Here is a 25,431-nt window from a genome sequence, read left to right as displayed (position 1 = left end):
AGTAGATCTAGAGTGCCCTTCTGATCTCCAGGGGAATGCGCTGCTGGCCCGCTCCTCAGGCTCTGCTTCTCTTTGTTCCTGCCAGTCGAGCACAGAATTGTGTTACTGTTCTGTGCCTTGGGAGGGCGCTGTGTGCTTTGTGAAGCCCTGAACCAATCCTTGTTATCACTGTTGATGCCCCCTCTGGTCAGTGGATGAGGCGGTCAACCCTGATAGGGAACATCTCACTTGGTTTTCTTTTCTAAACTTAGAGAATATATTTAGACATGACATTTATTGATTTTAAAAAAAAATATTTTTAAAAGATTTATTTATTATGTATAGTGTTCTATCTGCATGTATGTCTGCATGCCATAAGATGGCACCAGATCTCACTATATAGATGGTTGTGAGCCACCTTGTTGCTGGGAATTGAAATCAGGACATCTGGAAGAAAAGCCAGTGCTCTTAACCTCTGAGCCATCTCTCCAGCCCGACATTTATTGACTTAAAAGACTTTTGATGCAATAGTACTCTCAGACTGGCTGGAGTGCTGGGATTAAAGGTGTGCGCCACCACTGCCCAACTAATTTTTACATTTATTGTATTTCATATGTATGACTGTTGTGCCTGCATGTATGCCTGCGTATCATGCGCCTGCCTGGTGCCTGGTGCCTGAGGAGGTCAGAAGAGGACATCAGATCCTCACAGCTGGAGTTACAGTTGGTTGTGAGCAAGCATGTGGGTGTGGGACTCGAACTCGGGTTGTTTGTAAGAGGAGAAAGTGCTCTTAACTGCTAAGCTGCCTTCCCAGACTCTGTTTTTGTTTTGAAAAGAGATAAAAGGAAAAAAGTTAGTCATAGATGCAATGTAATTTTTTTTAAATGGGAGGGGCTCTTCTTTTATTGGATTTGTTTTTTAAAGCACGTTCACCTTACAGAGGGCCTTGTCATTTTGCATAGAATCAACTGGGTGATGCTTCGGTTTGCATGGAGTACAATAGGGCTTTCTGGATTCTAGAAGCGTACCATGAAGGCTAAGGCCACCGCTCTCCAAGGCGGAGGAGAAGGCTGGCTCCTCCCGGCACCCAGCAAGCCGTGCTGCACTGCTGCAATGTAATTTTTAATGTCTAATTTTGTTTGTTTGAGATAAGACCTTACTACATAGTCTTCGTGGCCTGGAACTTGCTATGTGTAGACCTGGCTGGTCTTACTCAAAGAGATCTGTCTACGTCTCCCTCCCAAAAGCTAGGATTAAAGGCATGGGTTGCCATGTATAGCTAATATCTGATTTTAAAAATTCTTTTATTCTTACTAAAATACCAGTAAGAGCGAAATACTCAATGTTGGTGTAGATCACCATCATTTGTTGCTACCTCATTGTATGGATGTACCACAATTACTTTATCTTTTTTGTATGTTGATGGTCATTTAATGATTTTTGTACTTTTATGTGTATCTGCAAGTGCCTGTGAGTATGTATGTGTACCGTGTGTGCTTTGTGAAATCAGAGGTCAGAAGAAGGTGTAAGACCCGAAATTACAGGCCATTGTCAACCATCATGTGGGTGGCAAGAACCAAACTTGGCTCTTCTGCAAGAACCAGTGTACTTAACTGTTTGCCATCTCTCCAGCTTCCCATGATAGTTATTTACATAGTATCCGGTGCCATAATGAGTAGAGTCTCTGAGGTTCTCCAAAGGGCTGTGTAAGCTTTTCTAACAGTGCGAGAGCTCTGCCTACAGGACATCATTGCCATCAAGTGGCATCAACACCTTCATTCGCTCTTTCCCTTTGGGACAAGAGTAGAGGGAACCTTCCAGTTGGGATGTGTGGGGAGGATTGTATTGTGGCTTGTACCTGTAGTTACCGGGTGACTGGGGACACTGTGTGTGTGTGTGTGTGTGTGTGTGTGTGTGTGTGTGTGTGTGTGTGTGTGTGTGTGTGTGTGTGTGTGTGCGTGCGTGTGTGTACACAGGTCATTTGTTTTTCCTCTTTATGAAGTGCCTGTCATTTCCTTTGTACACTTTCTGTTTGTGTTTGTTTTGCTGGAGAGCCTGTCTTTTTCCCTTAAGACTGTCTTCACTAAAGCAAAAATTCCTGTGTCGCTTTTGTCCAATTCATAATCCTTGATTAAGTGCAGCTTGGTTGTGATTATTTTTCCCATTTATTACTGTAACCAGCTTTGTAATATTTTGGCTAGGGTTTTACATCTACTTTTTTTTTTTTTTTTTTTTGAGACAGGGTTTCTCTGTGGCTTTGGAGCCTGTCCTGGAACTTGCTTGGTAGACCAGACTTGGTGTCGAACTCACAGAGATCCGCCTGCCTCTGCCTCCCAAGTGCTGGGATTAAAGGCGTGCGCCACCACCGCCCAACTTTACATCTACTTTTATAAGTGAGATTAGCATATATTTTCCTGTGTGTCCTTATCTGTCTCTAGTAACAAGATTATTTTATCTTCATTAAAAATAATCTTGGGAGCTGGTGAGATGACTCAGTGTGTAAAAACATTTGCCATATGAGCTTAAGCTCAAGCCCAGGGAACCTGTGGTAGAAAGCAACAGCCAGCTCCTGAAACTTGTCATCGGAACTCATCATGCATCCTGTGGCACATACACGCCCCCCACCCAATAATAAATACAGTGTAAGCAATGTTAGTAATTTTGATCTGGGATGATAATTCAGTCATTGAAAGGATTTGAGTCCTTGCCCCAGAATCTATAAATCAGGCGTGATGCAGAAAGTCTCAGTGCTGGGAAGACTGGCCAGTCAGTTTGGCCTATTTACAGTATCCCAGGCCAGTGAGAAACTATCCCAGAGATCATGTCAGGGCTGGTGAAGATGGCTCAGTGGCTCTTGCTGGGCAAGGCTGACTATCTGAGTTCATTCTCTAGAACTTACATACAATTAGATAGAACTGACTCTGTGAAGTTATTCTCTGGTCTCTGCACCCAGCTACTGCATGCTTTTCTCTGGCTTACTCACCGCTGGTCTTTCTTATTTCTTCCCTTTTATTTTCTTTGCCCTTTTTTTTGGGGGGGGTCTCTGATGATCCAGCTTCTGAAGTCAAGGCTAAAATGGCCTCGCCTCCCGTGTTTGCTGTTAGTGCTTTAGTTTCCCTCTCCATGACTGTAGGTTGCAGCTTACAATGGTTTTGCTGTCATGTAACTTTTATAATTAATTTTGGGTGACGATGGGTGTGGGACCAGGTTCTGTGGTCAAGAGGCAAGCACTCTACCACTGAGTAATGTCCTCAGCGTGAGTTTGACATTGAAAAATGTCTCATTTATGCTTGAAGAAAACACACACACAAACACAGACACTTGTTGGGTATAGTATAAGACAGTGACATTGCTCTAATTTAAGCATCTTCTTTCCCTTCATTGTAAGGTGCTTAAAATTATTTGCCGCCATTTGCTATGAAAGTGCCTTTGTGTCTTGTTATTTGTTTTGTTTGGTGATGCCGCACTGAACCCAGTAGCTTATGCTAGGCAAGTGCTTTCCACGGAGCTAACCTCAGCTTCTCTCTTTCAGTTCATTTTTATCACGTGCATCCTAATGTTGATTGTTTCTTTTAAATTAATATTTTAATCACTTTGAAATGTACATTACATTTAATAATATTTCCAAGTTATACTGCCTTTCTTCTGGTTGGCATTTATTTTCTACAGTAGAAAAGTTTTGTTGAAGTTTGTTTGGTGTGTGGGTGTGGGTGTGTTCATGTGAGTGCAGTGCCCATGGAGATCACAAGAGGGCATCAGATCCTCTGGAGCCAGAGTTAGAGGCAGTTGTGAACCGGCGATGGGGTTGCCAGGAACTAGCTTGTAATCCTCTCCACAGCAGGGAGTGCTCCAAGCCTCTGAGCTGTGTCTGTAGCCCCTAGAGTAGAAACATTGTAACATTAAAATGTGTTTATTTACTGTGGGGTAAAGTGTTTTCTCCCTCTACCATGAGGTTCCTGGGGATGGAACTGGCAGTCAAACGCTTGACAGAAAGTGCCTTCACCAGCTGAGCCATCTTGATATTAGAATTTAAAGTCTAAAAATACATCCATTTCAAGATTCACCTTGACATAACATCTCAGTAGACAGTAGTATTACTTTCAGGGAGTTTGGTAAAAGAAAAAATGACAGATTTAGCCCCCAAAACAAAGGATCCCAATATTAAAGAAGACATGCTATGCTGGCCATCATGTTGGATGCAGTCAGAGGTCCAGAGTATGTCAGGTGGCTCAGGTAAAAGAAGGCTAGACCTGAAAGTCGGGCGGTGTTGTTTTTATATTTTATTTTATGTTTACTGTATGCATCTGGGTTCACTGTCTAGAATTTTGGCAAGTATCAGTAGCAGATAATACTGATATTTCTGTAAGTTCCTTTTCTGTTATGGTTTGGTTTGGGTTTTTTTGGGGGGGGGGTGTCGAGACAGGGCCTCTGTGTAGCCCTGACTGTCCTGGAACTCATTCTGTAGACCAGGCTGGTCTCAAACTCACAGAGATCCGTCTGCCTCTGCCTCCCGAGTGCTGGGATTAAAGGCGTGCGCCACCACCTCCTGGCTGTTCTTTGTGTTCTGTCTAGTTGTTTGAGTCTAAGCCTCCGGCTCAGTCTTCCTGTCTCAGCCTACTGGGATTGCAGGTGCGAGCACATGGCCCACCTCTCCATGTAGCTTCAGTTTGCATTCTCTTGGCTTGAATGAAGTGGTCATATTTCCATATGTGTAAAGGCAACTTTCATTCCTTTGTAATTATTCCTGTATTCTGTATTCTCTATTCTACAGTAACCATCATATTGGGTGCAGTCAGTTCTAAAGCATTTGGAGGGGTGGACGCGGGGGCATTGTTTCCTCATTCATCACCATATTTCATGTCGTTGGTGTAACCTAATGTCAGTCACTCTTTCCTTAGTGATTGCGTACTTTGTCAGTGACAAAGAGGAATGCAGGCAGACTTACTTTCTGAACTCCCATGACTTTCAGCTTTTCCTAGTACTAATTTTGAACTGGTAAGGAACTAAATTGCTAGCGATGTTGTGAAATTACCCAAAAAAGGTGATCACACTTAGACAACCTTAGGGGTAGAGTGCTCTTTAGCTCTATTTCCATGGAGATCTTTGAGAACCCTTGAAGTGTGAGAATATAAGCTTCGTGTTTTGGGTATTTTTTTTTTTTTTGCAAAACCATCTGTATCTGATGTGCCCTGAGTTGAGTGCAGTCGTTGTGTTGGTTGTTCTTTCTTTGGCTCTAGACTGTGGCAAGTTAGCTGTTTGGTGCTGGATGATGATAAAGAGCCTGTGAGTGGATGGATGGAGGGACTTCATAGGACTTGTAGGGCGGTTTCCTACCAACTTCTCTCACAGTGCACCTCACGCTCCTCCATGGTCAGCTCTGCTTCCTACTATTGAGTGTCGTGATGAAGCCCTTCAACCATTAAGTGCTTTTCTGACATTTAGATTTTGATGTGTTCTTCAATGTAAAAATCAGATATTCTATTTTTCTAGAAGACTCTAACAAGACATGTGACAGCAGTAACACTAGTGCTACCACTACCTCCATCCAGCCTAATCTGGAAAAGAGTAACAGCAGCAGTGAACTCAGTTCTTCCCAGAGTGACTCTGCTAAGGCAGCGGATGACCCTGACGTTGGAGAGGGAGACTCCCACACACCTGTCTCTGCTCAAGAAGAGACAGGTAAGAGCACGCTCATCCACTCAGGGGAGAGGTTTTCTTTTTCTTTTTTCTTTAAACATTTTCAATTTTTTAAATAAGAGTGTAATGGGTTGGAAAGAATTAGTGTTTTGTTTTGTTTTTTGTTTTTTAGTTAACATGAGATCACTGTTTTTGCTTTACAAAAAAAAAAAAAAGAAAAAACCCTGTAAGAAGAGAAAAAATAGAAACCTTTTTGTTTTCCTTATGTATAATCACCATCAGTATATTGTTCATATCTTTACGTTTGCAATTTTTTTTTGGTTTTCTTTTTTTAATATATAAATGGGATCATTCTGTATGTGTTATTCGCATCTTGTTTTTGTTTTTGTTTTTGTTTTCTGTTTTCCCATTCAGTGACACATGGTAGGGCTCTTCATGTTAGAGTTCAATGCATTGCTTGTAGCTGCTGCTTGGTATTTGGCCATCACCATGGTAGTGCTTTCTGCCAGCCTCCAGACGTGTCTGTATTCTGCAAGTATTTCTGGCAGAGTAGGGAACAGTGAATGAAATGACTAGCTGGTCCAATGGTAGGTACCTTTTACAGATAATAGTGGCTACTGCTTAATTACTCACCCAAAGGGGACACCCCTCCTAAAGTCTATACTTGATGTTTCCCTGCTTGCACACTTAAATTTAACCCCATTTATCTTTTTTTTTTTTTTACCAATGGTAAGAAAGTATTTCATGGGAAATACTGCATATCTCCACTTACGAATGTAGTTGCTTCTTTTCATGTGCTTAATATTCCGTGTTTTGATAATTCCTGTTTTTGATCACTTTTTCCTATGGAACTTTGATGTTTTCATAAGTTTTAGGATTGCCTTATGTATGATGGTCATTAATATCTGTTTTATATATGTGCTTATATATTATTTTCTTGTGCTTAATTCTCTACCTTCTGAAAATTTTACATTTTTATGTCGTTAAATTCATCTCTTTCTGCAGTGTTTCTCTGTGTGTTGCATGTGTGTATGTGGGTCATTTTTTTTTTTTAAGGAAGATGACCTCACGAAAAGAAATGTATTTACAGTAATTTCTCATAACTGTGTAGCACTGTTTTAAATTTATCTTGAATATAATTTCAAATATGACATAAGGTTGGAGATGTGTTTTACTTAGGACTTTTTCCATCTTAAGTGGTGAAACCATCTTAAAATAGTTTAAATATAGAGGGAATTTTGTGAACTTATATAATTGGGAAATCCAAGTTCTCCTGAAGTGTAAGTTTACCCAGTGGTATAACAACTGCTCTGTCTCCCCACCCCTGCTTCTTCTTTTGAACATCTTAAATTTGTGTGACAATTTCATTCTCTCCTAATACAGACAGGCTTTTTCCAAGTTGCAGGTAAGATGGCACCAGCAATTTGTTTCCATGTCTTTCCAAGGTCTGTGGCCCAAAGGCAAAGCCCCTACTCCTGCTCCAAATCAAAAGTCTTTGAGGAAGGAATTTGAGTGGCTTATCTTGGACCATATTGTTCCACACCTGTGGCCAGGGCAGGCAAGGTATTATTGATGGCTCCAACAAGTGTATGATTGAAATGGGGTAGGGATGATTTTCCAAAGAGCAAGGTCTGTTTTAAAGAGGGGACTGAGCAGATAGCTGCAGTCCCAGCCTTTGGTAGGTCAGCACAGCATGGTCACTCATGTCTGCTCTCATGTATCCAGCTCACAATGCCTCTGTCTAACATGGTGCATAGGTCTCACCCTCACCTAAAATTTTTCCAAAACCCTTGGCCCACAATTGCATCCAATAACTGTAATTATATCTTAGGCCCTGTCTAAGGTTTCTTTGTGCTATGCATTAAGTTTGACAGGTTTGGGTGTGTCTTAACTTTATAACCCATATGAAATTCTGAATTTAGCTGTTTTAAACATTATTGTCAGTCGTGTGGTGGTGGTGGTGCACTGCACGCCTTTAATCCCAGCACTCGGGAAGCAGAGGCAGGCGGGTCTCTGCGAGTTTAAGACCATCCTGGTCTACAAGAGCTAGTTCCAGGACAACCTCCAAAGCCACAGAGAAACCATCTCAAAAACCAAAACAAAAAACCATTATTGTCCTGAAGGTGGAGGGTCTATTTTGGGATGGTGACAACAAATGAGAAGAGAAACCTGTGACAGGTTCTTCTGGGGGCCATTCTTTTGTGACAGCCTGGTTTCTGCTGCCACAATAGAATGAATTACACAGTATGGGTTTTGGGGAATTGCTGTTGGCTGAACAATCAATCGATTTGGCAGGGTTGGACAGTTCCCTACCCTCACTCCCCATGTCAATTTAACATCCTCTTATGGATTTGTAGGAATTCCCACGAGTACCTAATACTTAGTAACTTGCCTCAGGCTCCATGGACAGAAGCCCTTCTACTTCTCCCTTTGTCTGGTGGGCCAGCAGCCTTCGCCCTTTGCCTATGCTTGCCAGAGGGGCTGACTTAGAGCAGATGTCTATTTTGCCACCAAGCTGCCCGTAGAGATTGACTTGTTAGTGACAGCAGAGTGGCCTTGGGTAGAGTGTGTTCCATGAGTACCTCTCCTCCTCACCCTGTGTCTTCAGCTCTGACCCTTGCAGATGAAGTTGCTCCTTGCTTTTATTTTTGCTAAACTCGCAAACGCACAAGGTTAATTCTGGGTAGCACGGAATTGCAGCTGTACACTGAGGGGCTCCTTTCAGAAAACTCTTGCTCTTCCTTCTGTTTTCAGCAAGTTCAGCCTAAACCCAGAGACCATTATAAAGTCTGTCAAAGGATGTAATAAGTGGTCCCAAGAGTTGAGCGCCTTGGGTTGGAGCTCCAGTGCGTGGAGAGTCTAAGAGGATAGCAATATCCAGGATTGCTGGCTGAGTGTCCTGCCACGCCAGGCTGGAAAGCAGGGTACTCAGCCCTTGATCTATGCCGGTTGACTTAGTGGCATATTTTGTAGACCAAGCCTTAAAATAATAAAATAATTGCTGGATTATTTAGGACTTACTGCTACCGACAGAAATCTACCTTGCTTAAAACATACATGAAATTTTATTAGTGGCCTTGACAGGAACATCTAGGACTGGTGAAAGCCTCAGGTGCACTGTCATGTTAGGAAGCTAAGCAAGTTATTCAGACATCTTCCTCAACATTTCCTCTTTTCATGTCTGTTCTGGAGTATTGGGGATTTTTGTTCCCTATAAGCAGTGGTCTTTCTACCATAGAGGTACAAGTTATAGCCTCTAATTCACACCCTTCCTGCTCACTAATAGAAATACCAGAATGACAGGTGAGGGTTCAGCCGGATTAGAGCATGTGCTCAGCACGTGCAAGGCTCTCAGTTCAGTCCCAAGAAGAAAAGAAGAGAGAGAGGAGAAACCAGATTTAAAAGCCAAAAATGGAATAGGGTGATGACTGGCTGGGAGAGTTGCCTAGTGGGATGGTGGGGTGTTCTGTCTGGTTATGTCGAGTTATGTCCTACTTCCAAAGGCAGGCCCCTTGATCTGTTGCTGTTACACAGTTATTGGGCAGAACATCCCCTCCAGAGGGAAGGACAGGTAGGGAAAAGATTGAGCCAACTACTATTAAACAATCCCTGAAATGAACAACTAGTTTTCCCTTTTGCATCTGTCTCTACTTGCCTAAAATACCACCATTTATATAAAACAATTGATTCTTATCCTTGGATTTACCAGTGCTACACTGTTTAATTTCTTTTTTTAAGTTTTAAATTAAAAATCAGGTCTTGTTCAATTTTCTGGCCAGTAGAAAAGTACAGTGATGAATGGCTGGGCATGTATGTTCATTATCCCATATGAGATTCAGTGATAAAATGGCTGGGTATGTATGTATGTGCGTTATCCCATGTGAGATTTGCCCACAGTGAAAGCAGATCACTGTCAAAAATGAAGTTATAAAACAAATGTTGAAAGATTGTTACTATTAAAAAATAATTGTTATAATGAGTTTTCACAAATAATTATGTAACTTTTAGAAAAAATTAAGTTGGCACTTGTAAAATTCAAGACTATTACTACTTAAGTGGGAAATCCTTCTAAAATTAACTATTCTTTTAATATACAAATCCGTATTAGATATACAAGGCAACATTTTTGTATGCATTTGAGTTGTTATGTTTGTTATTTGCAAGTTTTTGGAGGTCCTTCCTCTTCAGTAGATGAGCTTCGAAACAGGTAACACTGTTTTCTGCAGAATAATGAATGACTCATAGTGTTTTTGCTTTTTGATATTTGCTGTTTAGGAAAACATTAAGAATTGATGACATTTGCTTTGCCTATGAAAGGACTTAATCTGCTTGGTTCTCTTGGACTTTAGATATATATGGCATGTTAAGTGTTGGATAAATAAGGCATTCTTAATTATTTACTTCCTGTCAGCAATCACTTTGTGGCATTTTCATTTGATAATAGGTGACTTCAGAGTGGAGAAGTCTAATGGAGAGATGGCTGAGTCCCCTGGAGCTGGGAGAGGAGCGTCTGGCTCCACTCGGATCATCACCAGATTGCGGAATCCCGATAGCAAACTTAGTCAGCTGAAGAGTCAGCAGGTGGCAGCTGCGGCCCACGAAGCAAATAAGTTGTTTAAGGAGGGCAAAGAGGTGTGTTCTGTTTAAAACAGACTTGTGTGCACTGTGCAGCATTGGAGTTTTCAACAGGAGAGGTGGCTCCGAGGTTGAGAGCACCAGTGCTAACCTCCCAACTGGTAACTCCAGCTCCAAGGAACCTGATGCTGTGGCCTCCAAGGGCACCTGCACTCATGTGCCAACACCCACAGTCAGACACACATCAATCAAATAGTTAAAAAAGGGATGGGAAATTTATAGACCTAGTTTTGATTTATGTTTTTTTTTTCTTATAGTGAGTACCAAGAACAAAGTCTTGTATTCTGGCAAATAAATTTATACACCCAAACTTAGTCTATTTATTGGAAATTCAGTGGGCAGATGATGTTAGAGTCAGCTTAATTGCATACAATTTTTTATTATTGTTTTTCCTTTCTTTTTTGGTGGTAGGGGGTGGTGTTCCTAGATAGGGTTTCTCTGTAGCTTTGGATTCCATCTTGGAACTTTCTTTTTAAACTAGGTTGGCTTCGAATTTACAGAGATCCATCTACCTCTGCCTCTTGAGTGCTGGGATTAAAGGTGTGCACCACCGCCACCTGTAGCCCATTTCCTGTGATCACTTGAGAAGAACTGTTGTCGCTTGTAGCTCTTGGTAGAGTAGAGTTAGCTGTCTGCAGTAGCCCTAACTGGTCAGCAGGATCAAAACTGACAATGAGTAGCTCTACTCGCTTCCAGCAATGGGCACAGAAGGTTGATAGTAGTGTCTCTGATGATTATTTACTGGATAGTTAAGCAGGAGAGAGCCATTAGGAGACTGAAGCAGGGAAGAATGTAGCCAGTTTTGAGGCAAGCCTGGACTACTGTTGAGAGCCAGGCCAACGCAGACTGTGTAGCAAGACCCTGTCTAAATTCCTGACAACCCCCACCATTGCCTCTACATTAGCAGAGAAAAATAACCAGCCAGTATTGATTTTTATGGTCCACTGAAAGATTGAGCCCAGCTTTATCCTAAAGATCCCAGTGCCTGTAGCAACTCAAGTTGGAATAATGAAAAGAGCAGTAGTAGAGGGGTTTTAAGTCATATTTTTTAGGGGTTAGTGTATCTGGTGCCCTCCTATTTTGATAAACTTTGTGTTAGAATTTGATAGAGTGATAGTGTGTATCTGAGATTCATGAACATGCCCAGTGGTGTCTAACCTAATCCTCAAGGCCACTCTTCTTTCTGCAGTCATAAGTCTTCCTTATTCGATTATAAATGACAAGCTTTCACTTTTGTTTTGTTTTGTTTTTTGAGACAGGGTTTTTCTGTGGCTTTGGAGGCTGTCCTGGAACCAGCTCTTGTAGACCAGGCTGGAGATCTGTCTGCCTCTGCCTCCTGAGTGCTGGGATTAAAGGCGAGCACCACCAATGCCCATTTGGCAAGCTTTCACTTTTATTTTGTTTGTTTTTAAGACTGGGTTTCTCTGTGTAGCCCTTTGTAAACCAGGCTGCCCTTGAATACAAGTGCCCAGATTAGTGAGTGGTGGAGCTAATTCCTTTGTTCCACCTTTTTGTGGTACAGGGATTAAAGTTGGGTCATCAGACTTGTTGGCAAGTATCTTTACCAACTGTCTCCTGCACTGAGACAGTCTTGCCATGTAGCCCTGGCTTAGACTTGGGTTCATATTCTTCCAGCCTCAGCCTCCTGAATTTTGGCACTATAGGCCAGCTCCAACTTCACTTTAAATCTAACTTCTTTTCGTTTTTTTTTTTAAACCACACCACGTCCTCCCCCACAAAAAGAAAAAAAATTTCTGGTTTTTGGTTGTTTTTTTTTTTTTTTTTTTTTTTGGTTTTTAGAGACAGGGTTTCTCTGTGGCTTTGGAGGCTGTCCTGGAACTAGCTCTTGTAGACCAGGCTGACCTCAAACTCACAGAGATCCGCCTGCCTCTGCCTCCCGAGTGCTGGGATTAAAGGCGTGCGCCACCAACGCCCGGCAAAATTTCTGGCTTTTAAACTTCAACCTCTTAGTCATAAACTATCTCTTGTCTGGAATGATTGATTACAATTATTGAAAGACAGTTGGTCAAACAATATTTGCATCTTTTGTACGAATAATGATGTCTGTATTTTTCTTGTCAGGTGTTGGTAGTTAACTCCCAAGGAGAAGTTTCACGGTTGAGCACCAAAAAGGAAGTGGTCATGAAAGGGAATATCAACAATTATTTTAAGCTGGGACAGGAAGGGAAGTACCGCGTGTACCACAATCAGTACTCTACCAATTCATTTGCCCTGAATAAGCACCAGCACCGGGAGGACCATGACAAGAGGAGGCACCTTGCGCACAAATTCTGCCTCACTCCAGCCGGGGAGTTCAAGTGGAACGGATCTGTTCACGGGTCCAAAGTCCTTACCATATCTACGCTGAGACTCACCATCACGCAGCTAGAAAGCAACATCCCGTCCTCCTTTCTTCATCCCAACTGGGCTTCACACAGGTAAGGAAACTCAGGTTCATTTGTTGCTGCAAATATGCTGATTACTTAAAATCCATCCTTGGATAACTTTGGGTTATCAGAGTTTTTACCTCCGGAGTCACGTGGGGACCAAAGCTAAAGAATTTGTAGGTCAAGGGGGTTGTGACGACCGAGTGAGGCCTGAGTTGCTCCTGGTGTGTGAAGTCCCCAGTTCTCTGAGCTAGGTGCCCCCAGTGTGCCTATGTGCACTCCTGCCACATAGAGAGAGCCCTTTCTTACTGGAGATGTCAAGCTGAATCATGCTAGACTATGGCTGTTGTGTTTTCAGTTAAGAACAACAGAGTGAAATGGTTTCTTCCTTCTGAAACGCAGGGCTAATTGGATCAAGGCCGTTCAGATGTGTAGTAAACCCAGAGAGTTTGCATTGGCTCTTGCAATTTTGGAGTGTGCAGTTAAGCCGGTTGTGATGCTACCAATATGGCGGGAGTCTTTAGGCCACACCAGGTGAGTGAATTCTAAGCCTTGGGTTTGATGAGTGTTGGATACTTCTAAAATGCTAGATCATTAATAATCATGGAAAAGCCCAGGGGAGTCACAGTAAAGACTATCTCTTCCCAATCTCCATTAATTCCCAGGATACAAGACTGTAATGAAGATGAAATGAGATCAAATATATTTTTTTATTATTTTAAGTTTTTATTTATGAGGCTGGAGAATTGGCTCAGTGGTTAAGAACACTGACTACTCTTCCAGAGGATCTGAGTTCAAATCCCAGCACCGACATGGCAGTTTAAAATAACTGTTTATAACTCTGGTTCCAGGGGAACTAACACATTCATGCCAATGCACATAAAATAAAAATAAGCTATTTTAAAAAACATTTTTATTTATTATGTGTCTATATGTGTGGGTATGAATAGATGGAGAGAAGTTTATTCTTGGCAGATGACTGCCCCCTGAGCTGTTTTGCCAGTCCCACGTACATTGTAAAAGATATTACAAGTGAAAAGCATTTTTGACAGGGTGGAAAGAGCCTGTGTCTGCTTTGCTTATGTGCATGTTTGTTTGTCATGTGTGTTCCTGGTGTGTGCAGACATCAGAAGGCGTTACAACACCCTGGAGCTGGACTTACAGGCTGTTGTTAGTTGTGTGGGTTCTGTGTCTTTGCAAGAGTAGCCATTGCTGTCACTGCTGAGTCATCTCCAGACCCAAGAAATCACATTTTCACAGCATTTGTTCTAGAATGTTCCCAACACTGTGCTAAGGGTCAGGTTTATTTCTCTCTGTAGGCTTGAATATCTGGCCAGAGATCACACAGCTACCAAGTAGACTGCAAGCTGTGTACTTGAGCAAGCAGTAGAGTGTGTACCAGAGCACTGGCTGCCCTCCTGACGCAGATCACTTCCCAGCACGCTCTTCCCGTTGAGACAGCACACACCTTTAAGCCCATTGCTGGGGATCAGATATTTGGGAAATAGGCCAATCATGAAGGCTCTCTGACCAGCTAGTCTAGCTGAAACAGGGGTCCATTGAAAGGCCCTCTCCTTTAATAAAAAAGTGTTAAGATACCTTGTGTCCACCTCTGGCCCCCAGGTGAATGTGCATGCCCAAGCATACCTGCGTACACAAACACACAGACACACACACAGACACACACACACACACACCCCTACCTTAGGAAAGAGATAAAAATAAAACTATATTTTAAAATTATTACAAGGACTGGGCTAATATGCCCAAGACTTTGGATTTGGATTTTGTTCCCAGAATTCCAAGCTAAATAGATAAACATATATATGTATGTATGTATGGCATGTATGGTTGCACATTCCTTTAGTTTCAGCGCTGAGGCTGAGGTAAGAGGATCACAAGTTGCAGGATCCTGTGTAAACAAAAAGGTGAACTATCAAAAGCATTGTTGCAAACTGTCTGCCCTCCTATTGGATCATTCAAATGGTATAATCCCCTAGCTTTTAAGTAGGAGTGTATTTTCCATCCCTGTAGATTTGCTTTACTTTATAAACATGACTTTAAAATTGAGTGTGGTGGCTCACGTTGGTAATGGTAGTACTTGGGGAAGTACAGGCAGCAGGGTCACCTTGAGTTTGAGGCATGGGATACAGAACAAGAATGTCCCCAAACCAAGCAATTAAAACCAAAAAAGTGCCAAGCAGTGGTGGTGCATGCCTTTAATCCCAACACTCAGGAGGCAGAGGCAGGTGGAACTTTGAGTTTGAGGCCAGCCTGGTCTACAGAACAAGTTAGAGGATAGCCAGGGCTACACAGAGAAAGCCTCTCTTGGAATGCTTCCTCTCCAAACACACACCAAAACAAAAAGCAAAAGACAAGAAAAGTAAGTTTCTTGATGATATCAGTTTTTGTCTTGTTACTATAAAATTTCACTCATGTATAGTTGGATTTTTGGGGATAGAATTTGGTAAGATAATTGAAAGTTTTATATAGAAATAACAGTAACAAAACTCCCAATTTGAGGACAAGCTGAGCTGGGTGTACTGGTGCTTACCTTTAATCTCCGTGCCTGTGGGGGTGGAGGTAGGCAGCGTTCTGCGAATTTGAGGCCATCCTGGTCTACATAGCAAGTTGCAGGCCAGTAAAGGCTACATGGTAAGACCCTGTCTAGGTCGTGGGTCAGGGTCTCGGGGGAGAAGACCAGAAAGTGTCCTTGCTGAAGTGTTGCCGTAGTTACAGCAGTGCAGAGTTCTGCTGTGCCTTAAAGACAGTGTTGGGTGTAGTCCTCCCCAGCCTCTGGTGCTCACCTTAAAGACAGTGTTGGGTGTAGTCCTCCCCAGCCTCTGGTGCTCACCTTAAAGATAGTGTTGGGTGTAGTCCTCCCCAGCCTCTGGTGCTTATCTTAAAGACAGTGTTGGGTGTAGTCCTCCCCAGCCTCTGGTGCTCACCTTAAAGACAGTGTTGGGTGTAGTCCTCCCCAGCCTCTGGTGCTTACAGTCTTTCTTCCCCTCTTTAGTGATGGGCACTGAGCCTTAGGGGAGTGAAGTGACACAGATGTTCCTTTTGTGACTGAGCAGTCCTCAGGCATTTGCTCTCTGTATGTGACCAGCTGTGAATATTTGAGTTAACTGTCCTTGTCACTGCACAAGAATACTTCTCTGATGAGGTCTGAGAACTCAGCCTTCTGACCCCCCCACACCCACACTCACAACACACAAACGCACGAACAGGCGTGCGGCACGAATAAGTACTGTTAAAATCTTGGGTCCAGTGACTAGAGGCTCCTTCCAAGCCTGATGACCTGAGCTTAGTAAACTCCTAGCTCAGAAAGTTACAAGAAGCCAGGCGGCAGGCACATGCTTTCAGTCTTAGTACTCAGGATATGGAGGCAGGTGCATCAGTACAAGGGCAGTTTAGCCCAAAACTTGAGGTCATCGTAGGCTATATGAGATCCTGTCTCAGGAAACAAACAACAACAAAACAGGGTTAAGAGCACTGAGTTCAGTTTCCAGCACTCAGATGGTGACTAACAACTGTCTGTAATTCCAGTACAGGAAGAGCTGGTGTCTTCTTCTGGTCTCTGTGGGCCCTCTACAATCAGGGGGTGCACATAAACTCATGCAGACCCTCATATCTACCCATTAAATAAACAATAAAATAAATGTTCATTTCAAGAATAGATGCCTTTAATTTCATCTCTTACATTGTAGAGGGTGGAGGCCAGCCTGAGCTATATATAACTACATATACTTAACCTTGTCTCAAAAATATAACAGACTATTTGAAACTGTCAGAAGACTTCCTGGTCAGAAGTAGCAGACCGTGCACTCGGGGTGTCTTCAAATAAGCCTGAGACTTGGCGCCTCTGCCGTGGATGCTGCATGTCATGAGCAAAGAGGATGGCTTCAAGTTGATAAGATTAAAAGTCAAAACTAAACAAACCGCAGTGCTAATAGAAGAAAGACAAAACATGAATTAATTATATTTTTGTTCTGATACTTTTCTTTTAAACAGATTAAAAAATCCAGGTGCCATGGAGGAGGAAATGGGACATATATATTTAAAATTCTAAGTGGAAAAACCATTATTGTAATCAAACTCAAAGAGAGATGTCAAATTGAGGGAAAATGTCCTCAATTGACAAAGACCTTTTATAAAGGAAGAGGACTAATAGTCCAGTACAAGTGAGACAAAGGAGCCAGACAGGCATTGTGCAGGAAATACATGTGAAAGGCTAGTAGACACAGAGAATGGCGACTTCTCTGGTAATAGAAAGCAGTGAATGGTATTGTTTGTAAGTGTGATACTCAGCTCCAAAGGTAGGGGACAGCAGATGGGTTTGTGATAGATGGACAGGCCCAGGTGTGCCTTTCGCTCCTTTCCTTTCATCAGCATTTCAAGAACAGGAACTTCTGGTCTCTGCCATCTCATCACTGAGGGGGACTATGGAGGACTATTCCTCATGCTCAGGATGAAAGACACGCGTGTATGTTGTGTCTCTGCAGTAATACCACAGCACAAAGTCGTGGGCACTGCCTGCCTGTCAGGTGACCATGGAGAGGTGAAAGGAAAATCTGTCACCCTCTTCACCCTGCCCTCCCCCAGAGAAGTGTGGAATGACAGCTGGGGCTGCATGGTCCCATCCTGATGGGGCTCTCTTGAGCTCCAGTCATCAGTCGTGTCCAGGGCTTTCTGCCCAGCAGACAAGACTGAACTACAGATCTCTTTGTATTGCTGCCTTCCCCATAAAGACTTTGTTGATGGTGGCCAGAGCAATAGAACGTTACTTCAGCACACATTACAATGAACTATATCAAAGCAAAGTGAAGCCTTTGTATTGGGTGGTTAGAAAGGATCTGTTTGCTTGTCAACAGAAACCAAGAGCCCGAGCTGGGTGCCTGGCCCAGCTGCTCTCCTGGTCACTGTCAACAGGGTGATGGCTCAGTACCTGAGCTAGAGCTGGTCCCCGGGAATATATGTAGGACAGTTGCGGGAGCTGCTGGTGGCGGCTCCTGCTTTACTCCCTGGTTCTGAGATGGGGAACGGGCATCCATCCCCTTGCAGTTTTTGAGGATCCTGGAGCCCACCATTGCCACACTAGTGAGCAGTGTATGAGCTGCGTGCGGAGGTCAAGAAGAACAAGGCACAAAGCTTTCTCAGTACGTGGGAGGAGATGGGGAGAGAGTGCTTGCTTCCTTGTTTATGCCTTTTAAGACAGCATCTCAGTGGACAGCCCAGCCCAGTCTGCCCTCAAACTTGACATTCACGATACTGCTTTAGCCTCCTATGTGCTGAGATGAAGGACTTCTGCTACAACACCCAAATTTTAGTACTTTAAAATATGATACGGGAAAACTTAGTGGTATAGTTCTTGCCTAGCAAACCCAAGGCCTGTGCTTTAATCCCCAGCACTACTAGGAAAAAGGAATCTGACTTGCAAGGTCCAAGCGTTTGTATTTGCTGGTAAAAGTTGTTTGCATGGTGTCAGTTTTATTTAGAGTGGGCTCTACACGGGTATCTGTAGTGTGGGCCTGAGCATGAGATGTTACAAGAATAAAACACTATGTTTCTTTGGGGAGGTGTTGGGGATGCTACATCTGCTGATTTTTGTCTGTGGGCAGGGTCTGGGATGTAGGGTTCTAACTAAGCACTCTTTTTTTTTCACAATTAAATGTATTTTTGTTTTAATCTTTGTATTCTAGGTTACATAGAATGACATCAATTGAAAGGGAAGAAAAGGAGAAAGTTAAAAAAAAGGAGAAGAAACAAGAGGAGGAGGAGACAATGCAGCAGGCCACATGGGTGAAATACACGTTTCCAGTGAAGCATCAGGTGACTGACACTGTGGCCTACTCCCGTGTGTGCTGTTTCTGAGTATTTTATTGTAGAGTTTCAAACGCAGTCATTCTGCTGTACTTTGTCACAATCTTGAATTAATGAGGTGGTGTGAACACATCTTATAATTTTGTAAGCTTGGTTTTTCTTTAGATTCCCACTGAAAATTGATCATTTGGTGAATTTAATTAATTTGCCTGATTCTTTTATTATACTTTTATCTATTACGTGAGTGTGAGGGCACTGTACATACAGAGGTTGCAGCATGGTTGGCAGGGGTTGGTTCTCCTGTTTTCACTGTGGGTCCTGGGGCTGGAACTCAGGGCATTGGTCATGGTGTGCCCATGCATCTCCCCAAGCTGCCATTTCTCTGGCCCAGTTTGCCTGTTTTTTTTGTTTGTTTGTTTGTTTTGTTTTGTTTTTTTGTATTTACAAGACATGGTTTCTTTGTATTGTTTTGGGGGCTGTCGGTCCAGCCCGGCCTCGAACTCACAGAGATCCGCCTGCCTCTGTCTCCCGAGTGCTGGGGTTAAAGGCGTGAGCCACCACCGCCCGGCACAGTTTGCCTGGTTCTTAACCATTGTGTTTTCACTTTTGCCAGGTTTGGAAACAAAAAGGAGAGGAATACAGAGTGACAGGTTATGGTGGCTGGAGCTGGATTAGTAAAACACATGTGTATAGGTTTCTGCCCAAATTACCAGGCAATACTAACGTGAACTATAGGAAGCCCTTTGAAGGAGGTGAGTAATCAACTTGTAGCAGATATAGCCAGTATGAAATTCCTTTCCAGTGCTCATGGTTTGTTTGTTTATAGGAGCACTTCTATCTAACTGGTGTTATTTCTTAGAATTTCATAGTATATTGACCTTACTCCAGATAAATATATTCTTATGAATTTTTTAATAGCATCTGGAAAATACTGTTGTGATTTACTAGTTTACAAGTTCCCAAGTTTCTTTTATTTAAGATGATTTATATTTTGTGTTTATGAGTGTTTGCCTTCATGTATCTATGTACAACACATGTTCATGCCTGGTGCACACAGAAACCAGACAGAGGCCATTTTGTTCCCTGGACCTGGAGTTTGAGATAGCTGTGAGTCACCAGCTGGGTGCTGGGAAATGAACCCAGGTCCTGTGCAAAAACCACAAGTGCCGTTAGCCTACTAAGCCCCATAAATTCTAAAGACTTTTAAATTAAATTACCTTTATCTATAAAACTTTGATATGTAGGATTTTAGTTAAAGAAAAATGAGAGAAAATAATTTTTACAAGTACTGAAACATGTAATTATTATTTTCAAAATCTGAATTTTTTTGGTTTCACCCATCCCATGACCTTATATTTAGTACTGGTTGCCATTTTCAATACTATTGCACATATAAATCTAGAAGGGAAATGGCAGATGTCTGCATTCTGAGTCATAGAGCTCAAAAACATCTTCCTTTCGGTTGTGTTGTGTATGTTAAGGTCAGAGGTCAGTCTTGATTGCCCCTCTTCAGGAATTGACATCAACTTAAATGTAAGAATGTCCATGGTACTTCATTTGGTTTTGTTTTTGAATTAGAAATGATGGAATATACTTATTGAATAGTACTTGGTGGTTTTCTCTAAACTAGATCTATTCGGTTCTTAGATCAGGATGCTGTCGTGCTGTCCTGGTGGCTCAGGTTAAGAGTGCTTGTAGAGGACCAGAAATTAGGTCATTGAAACCATATTCAGTAGCTCACAACCCCATGTAACTATGGGGGCTTTGATTTCCTCTTCTCACCTCTGTGGGCATCTGCACACAGATATGCATACACACACACACACACACACACACACACACACACACACACACGAACAAAAATAGACTGGGTAGTGATGGCTCATGTATTTAATCCCAGCGCTCGGGAGGCAGAGGCAGATGGATCTCAGTGAGTTCAAGGCCAGCCTGGTCTACAAAGTGAATTCCAGGACAGCCGGGCTCCACACCTGCCTCAAAAAACAATAATAAAGGTTCTTTTAAAAAATTCTAATATTAATTTGTCTGTGGCCATACATGTGATTCTTTTTAGCTAAAATTAATACAGATGAAAATAAGGATGAATCAGATAAAAGAAAAAGTCCACGAAGTCCAAAAAAAATTAAGACAGAATGTGATTCTGAGAAAGGGGAGGCAAAAGCTGCAGAAGCTGCAGCGGGAGCAGATGAGAGCGCAATGGAGCTATCCAAGGTGTCTGAGAAGAAGGACCAAGGTAAGCAGGGTCCGTGTGGCAGGCGGGGATGATGGGAGTGCCCTGGAGCAGGTTCCACCGAGGCACCGTACCCTCATAAGAGTGTGACTCACCCCACCACGCTGTAATTGCTCTAGATGTTCACAGACTTGATCAGCATTTATGATAATCAGACAGCATTTTCACTGTGACTAAAGAGTTCCAGCCCATCAGCCTAGTGTTGGTGGATTAGTCTGTTTTAGACGTTTCGTTTAAGTGAAGAAGTCATGCAGTCTGTTGTCCTCCTTTAATCCAGCACTGTTTTCAAAGTTCCTCCACAATGCAGCATATTCTAAAGAGTACTCCACTGTATTGAAAGGACACAACCGTCTGTGTGATCATTGATCAGTGATACTTTAAGTTTTAGGATTTGTGTCTTGGTTTTTGTTTTTGTTTTGTTTTGCTTTTTTTGAGAAAGGGACTCTGTGTAACTCTGTTTGGCCTGGAACTCAACTCTGTAGACCAGGCTGGCCTGGAGCATACAGAGATTCATCTGCTTCTGCCTCCTGAGTGCTGGGATTAAAGGTGCCACCACAACCAGCTAATGTTTGGGTTTTTGTTTTTGCTTTTTGTTTTTTCCTTTACATTATGTGTGTGTATTGTATGTCCCAGGAATCAAACTCACAGGACACACACACACACACAGCTAAGCCTTTAGTGACCTTCTCACCAGCTCTGTGCACAAGTCTTAATGTAGACACAGATTTTCACTTCTTGGTTGTGTACCAAGGAGTGTAATTGCTAGATTCTGTAGGAACACTATATTTAAACTTTTGAGAAACTTTAGGGCCAGTGACATATATAAATAAAAATGTTACACTTTTTCTTTTAAACACATAAACTTGGAAGATGGCACATTGGATCTCTCTGAAACAAAAACATAGGCTTGGTATGATAGTTCACACCTATGATCCTAGTATGTGGGAGACTGAGGCAGAAGATTGACTTGAGTTTGAAGCTAGCACGGGCTACAGAGTGAGACTCTGTCCAGAAAAACAAAAGTGGAGTTCCTGGCTTGACTTTTAACTGACTCTACGACACACTATGGATCACATGTCATTTCTGCACACATCCAGATCTGACTTTCCTGCTGGAAATCAAACACCGATTGACTTATTCATTTACTCATTCATTCATTCATTCATTCATTTCCTGAGGCAAGGTTCTCCGTGTAGCTTTGGGGCCTGTCCTGCCACTCAATCTGTATATCAGGCTGGCCTTGAATTCACATTCATCCACCTGCCTCACAAGTGCTGCAATTAAAGACATGCACCACGACCACCACCAAAGAATCAAACACTAATTTTGAAATATTTATAATTAATAAAACTGGAAGGAAATTCTTAACAAATGAAGAAACAAAAATAAGTGATCTGTAATTCTAGCACTCAGTCTAATGAGTCATTGCAGACTCAAGCCTAATATGCACAGTGAGTTCCAGACCCGCCCTATCTGAAAAAAGTAAAATAAAATAAGGAATAAATAAACAAGTTTTAAACCCATAGAAGCTAGATAGCACATGTGCCAAAAGTTAGTTTGCTATGTGACCTAGGTCGTTCTCAAACTCCTGCTATTCCTGCCTCTGCCTCCCCCAGTGCTGGGTAGCACACCTCTAGCTCAGCACAGTAGGCATATTGTACTCAATAGCCTGTCATAAGCTACGTCATTTTCCCAGTATAGAATCCCTTCAATTTAGGTACCAAAAATCAGAATCATCCAGTATTTGAAATGTATCCTTTTTTAACCCCATTTAAAGTTTAGCAGTGTCCATGACCTACCTATATATATGAAAATAACAATAACAGATACTTTTTTATAAAGATTTTATTTATCTATTATATATACACTGCTCTGTCTGCAAACCAGAAGAGGGCACCAGATCTCATTATAAATGGTTGTGAACCACCATGTTGTTGCTGGGAATTGAACTCAGGACCTCTGGAAGAACAGCCAGTGCTCTTAACCACTGAGCTATCTCTCCAGCCCCAATAGTAGATACTTCTAAAAATGAGAATTCCTCATGCTTAAAATCCTTCAGAGTAAGACTTATGTTTTTATCAATGTCTTTAATTCACAGACACAAAGGAAGTTTCAGATTCTGATAATGACAGACTCTTCAAGGAAGAACCAATGGAGGTAGACGACCATGTGAGAACAGAGTCCCACACACACTGTCAGGAGAACACTCAAGTGGATGTGGTCAATGTCAGCGAGGGCTTCCATCTAAGGACTAGTTACAAAAAGAAAACGAAATCCTCCAAGCTGGATGGGCTCCTGGAAAGGCGGATTCGACAGTTCACACTGGAGGAGAAGCAGCGTCTTGAAAAGCTGAAGCTTGAGAGCGGAGTGAAGGGAGTGGGCAAGCCCCCCACAAGCACTCTTAAAAGCCCCTCTGAATCAGCAGTGACAGCAAAGGCCAGAGAAGGGTGTCAGGGTGACTTGCTTAGACAGGAACAAAGCCCTAGTCCAAGCCAGGCTAGCCCTGGGGACTCAGGGCAGGGGTACTCACAAAGTGATTCTTCGGTTCTTGGCCTCAGTGAACCTAGTCTGAGTACAAACAAGCTCTATCCAAAAGATCAAGTGCCAGGTGATGTCTGTGTTCAGAGTTCAGGGCCAATCTCTGAGAGACAGAATGCTGTTGAAAGTGACCTAGATGCCAGTATCCCTGAGCCTGCCAGTAAGGGACCAGAGCTAAGTCAGACTAAAACAAAAGGAAGTGACTTTTTCATTGATGACTCTAAACCAACCAATGCAGATGATGTTGGTACTTTGACCTCTAAGAGCAAAAAGGAAGATAGTAGCACCAAGAGTACTTTACCTGCATCAGTACCTAAAAGTGCCAGTGACAGAGATGCCCAGTCCTTCCCAAAAGCAGTGGACTTTGATGGGAAACCCGGTTGTGACTCTGAATATAATAGCACTTTGGAAAATAGTTCTGATATTCAGGATAGCAGTGAAGAAGAGATGATTGTTCAGAATAGCAATGAATGTACCTCTGAGCAGTTCAGAACTTCAGACCAAGGCACAGGGAGTATGGAACCATCAAAATGTGAGTTAGTTCCTAAATCCACTGAAAACTGTGAAGATAAACTACAGGGTAAAGTAACTGAAGCAAATGGTAAAAGAACAGGTCAACACCAAAAGCCTGATGAGAGACCAGTTAACAAATGCACTGACCAAATAAGCCTAAAACATGCCACCGACAAAAGGAATAATGAAAATCGAGAGTCTGAAAAGAAAGGACAGAAGGCAAGTAAATTTCAGATAAACGGCAAAGATAGTAAAGCTAAGGGGTACCTCAAGGGGCAGTGCATAAAGGACGGCTCTGAAGGTAAAGTTACCAGTGGTACTGTTGAACCAAAGGTCAATAACATCAATAAAGTCATCCCTGGAAATGGCAAGTCACTGGCTACTAAAGAATCTGCCGTGAAGCCGTTTGTTAACGGTGACATTATCATGGAAGATTTCAATGAACAGAACAGTTCAGAAACCAGCTTGCATTCACTGAGTTCTTCAGATGCCAAAGGTAATCACCAAGACAGCCTCCATACCCTACCGTCCACCAAAGAGTCAGACAGTACCCAGGTAACCATGCCCTCAGCCCCTTATCCAGAAAGTAACTCGTTTAATCAGGTGGAAGATATGGAAACGGAGAGTCCAGGGGTTAAAAAGGTTATGCCATCTCCTGTTACTTGTGGAGAGGTGTCTAGCCTTAGTAATGACTTCGTGGATGAAAATGGTCTGCCCTCCAGCAAAGATGAGAATGTCAATGGAGAGTCCAAAAGGAAAACAATCATCACAGAAGTCACCACGATGACATCCACAGTTGCCACAGAGTCAAAAACTGTTATTAAGGTAGCAAAGGGCGACAAGCAAACTGTGGTTTCTTCCACAGAAAATTGTGCCAGATCCACTGTCACAACTACCACTACCACGGTGACAAAGCTCTCCACACCCTGCCCAGACAGCGGTATGGACACCATCTCTGTAAAGGAGCAGAGCAAAACCGTGGTCACCACGACTGTGACAGACTCCCTAACCACTGCAGGAAGCACGCTGGTGACCTCTATGACAGTGAGCAAAGAATACTCCACAAGAGACAAGGTAAAACTCATGAAGTTCTCAAGACCCAAGAAGACCCGCTCAGGAACAGCCCTGCCATCCTACAGGAAGTTCGTTACCAAGAGCAGCAAAAAGAGCATTTTCGTGTTGCCTAATGATGACTTGAAAAAGCTGGCCAGAAAAGGAGGGATCCGGGAAGTCCCTTACTTTAATTATAATGCAAAACCTGCTTTGGACATATGGCCATATCCTTCTCCTAGACCAACCTTTGGTATCACCTGGAGGTATGTACTTTATATGTTATGTGGGGAAGGAGAGGCTAAAGTTTTTTAAATCCCATTTTTAAATAAAATGAGTTCCCAGAATAGAGGAAGCTCATGTGTAATGACCAGGATTGGCGATGGATGAGATACAGAAAGCTTCTCGCTCTGCCAGCAGGTGGTAACTAATGTTCACCCAGCAGCCATGGACTTAACAAAAACGTAAGGGGTTCTTTTAACACGCATGTCCATTTTAACTCCCATGAGACAAGAGGAAAATGCCAAGCTTGTTTTCATGGTCTAACTTCAAGTTGTTGCATGTCGTTTGCTCTGCACCATGACAACCACAGAATTGGATGATCACTTTCTGGGATCATAA

General features: G+C 42.6%; 1 protein-coding gene across 13 annotated transcripts in view; it reads left to right on the top strand.

The window, feature by feature from the left end:
- The window catches only part of Bptf (bromodomain PHD finger transcription factor), a 105,854-nt gene that overhangs the window by 41,317 nt on the left and 39,106 nt on the right, over window positions 1–25,431 (top strand). For 8 of the 13 annotated variants that reach the window (XM_040749974.1, XM_040749973.1, XM_013113289.3 and 5 more), the window contains 8 exons: window positions 5,470–5,658; window positions 10,061–10,248; window positions 12,334–12,689; window positions 13,041–13,172; window positions 18,341–18,470; window positions 19,075–19,213; window positions 20,533–20,712; window positions 22,808–25,076. In XM_040749974.1, coding sequence (XP_040605908.1) covers window positions 5,470–5,658; window positions 10,061–10,248; window positions 12,334–12,689; window positions 13,041–13,172; window positions 18,341–18,470; window positions 19,075–19,213; window positions 20,533–20,712; window positions 22,808–25,076 — 3,583 coding nt within the window. The remainder of the gene's footprint in view (window positions 1–5,469; window positions 5,659–10,060; window positions 10,249–12,333; window positions 12,690–13,040; window positions 13,173–18,340; window positions 18,471–19,074; window positions 19,214–20,532; window positions 20,713–22,807; window positions 25,077–25,431) is intronic. The other 5 variants (XM_005069998.4, XM_040749978.1, XM_040749976.1 and 2 more) reach the window with 2 other exon arrangements.

This window comes from Mesocricetus auratus, unplaced genomic scaffold (assembly GCF_017639785.1).
Source record: "Mesocricetus auratus isolate SY011 unplaced genomic scaffold, BCM_Maur_2.0 Super-Scaffold_100007, whole genome shotgun sequence".
NCBI classification, from domain to species: domain Eukaryota; kingdom Metazoa; phylum Chordata; class Mammalia; order Rodentia; family Cricetidae; genus Mesocricetus; species Mesocricetus auratus.
This window is presented reverse-complemented; position numbering and strand designations above follow the sequence as displayed.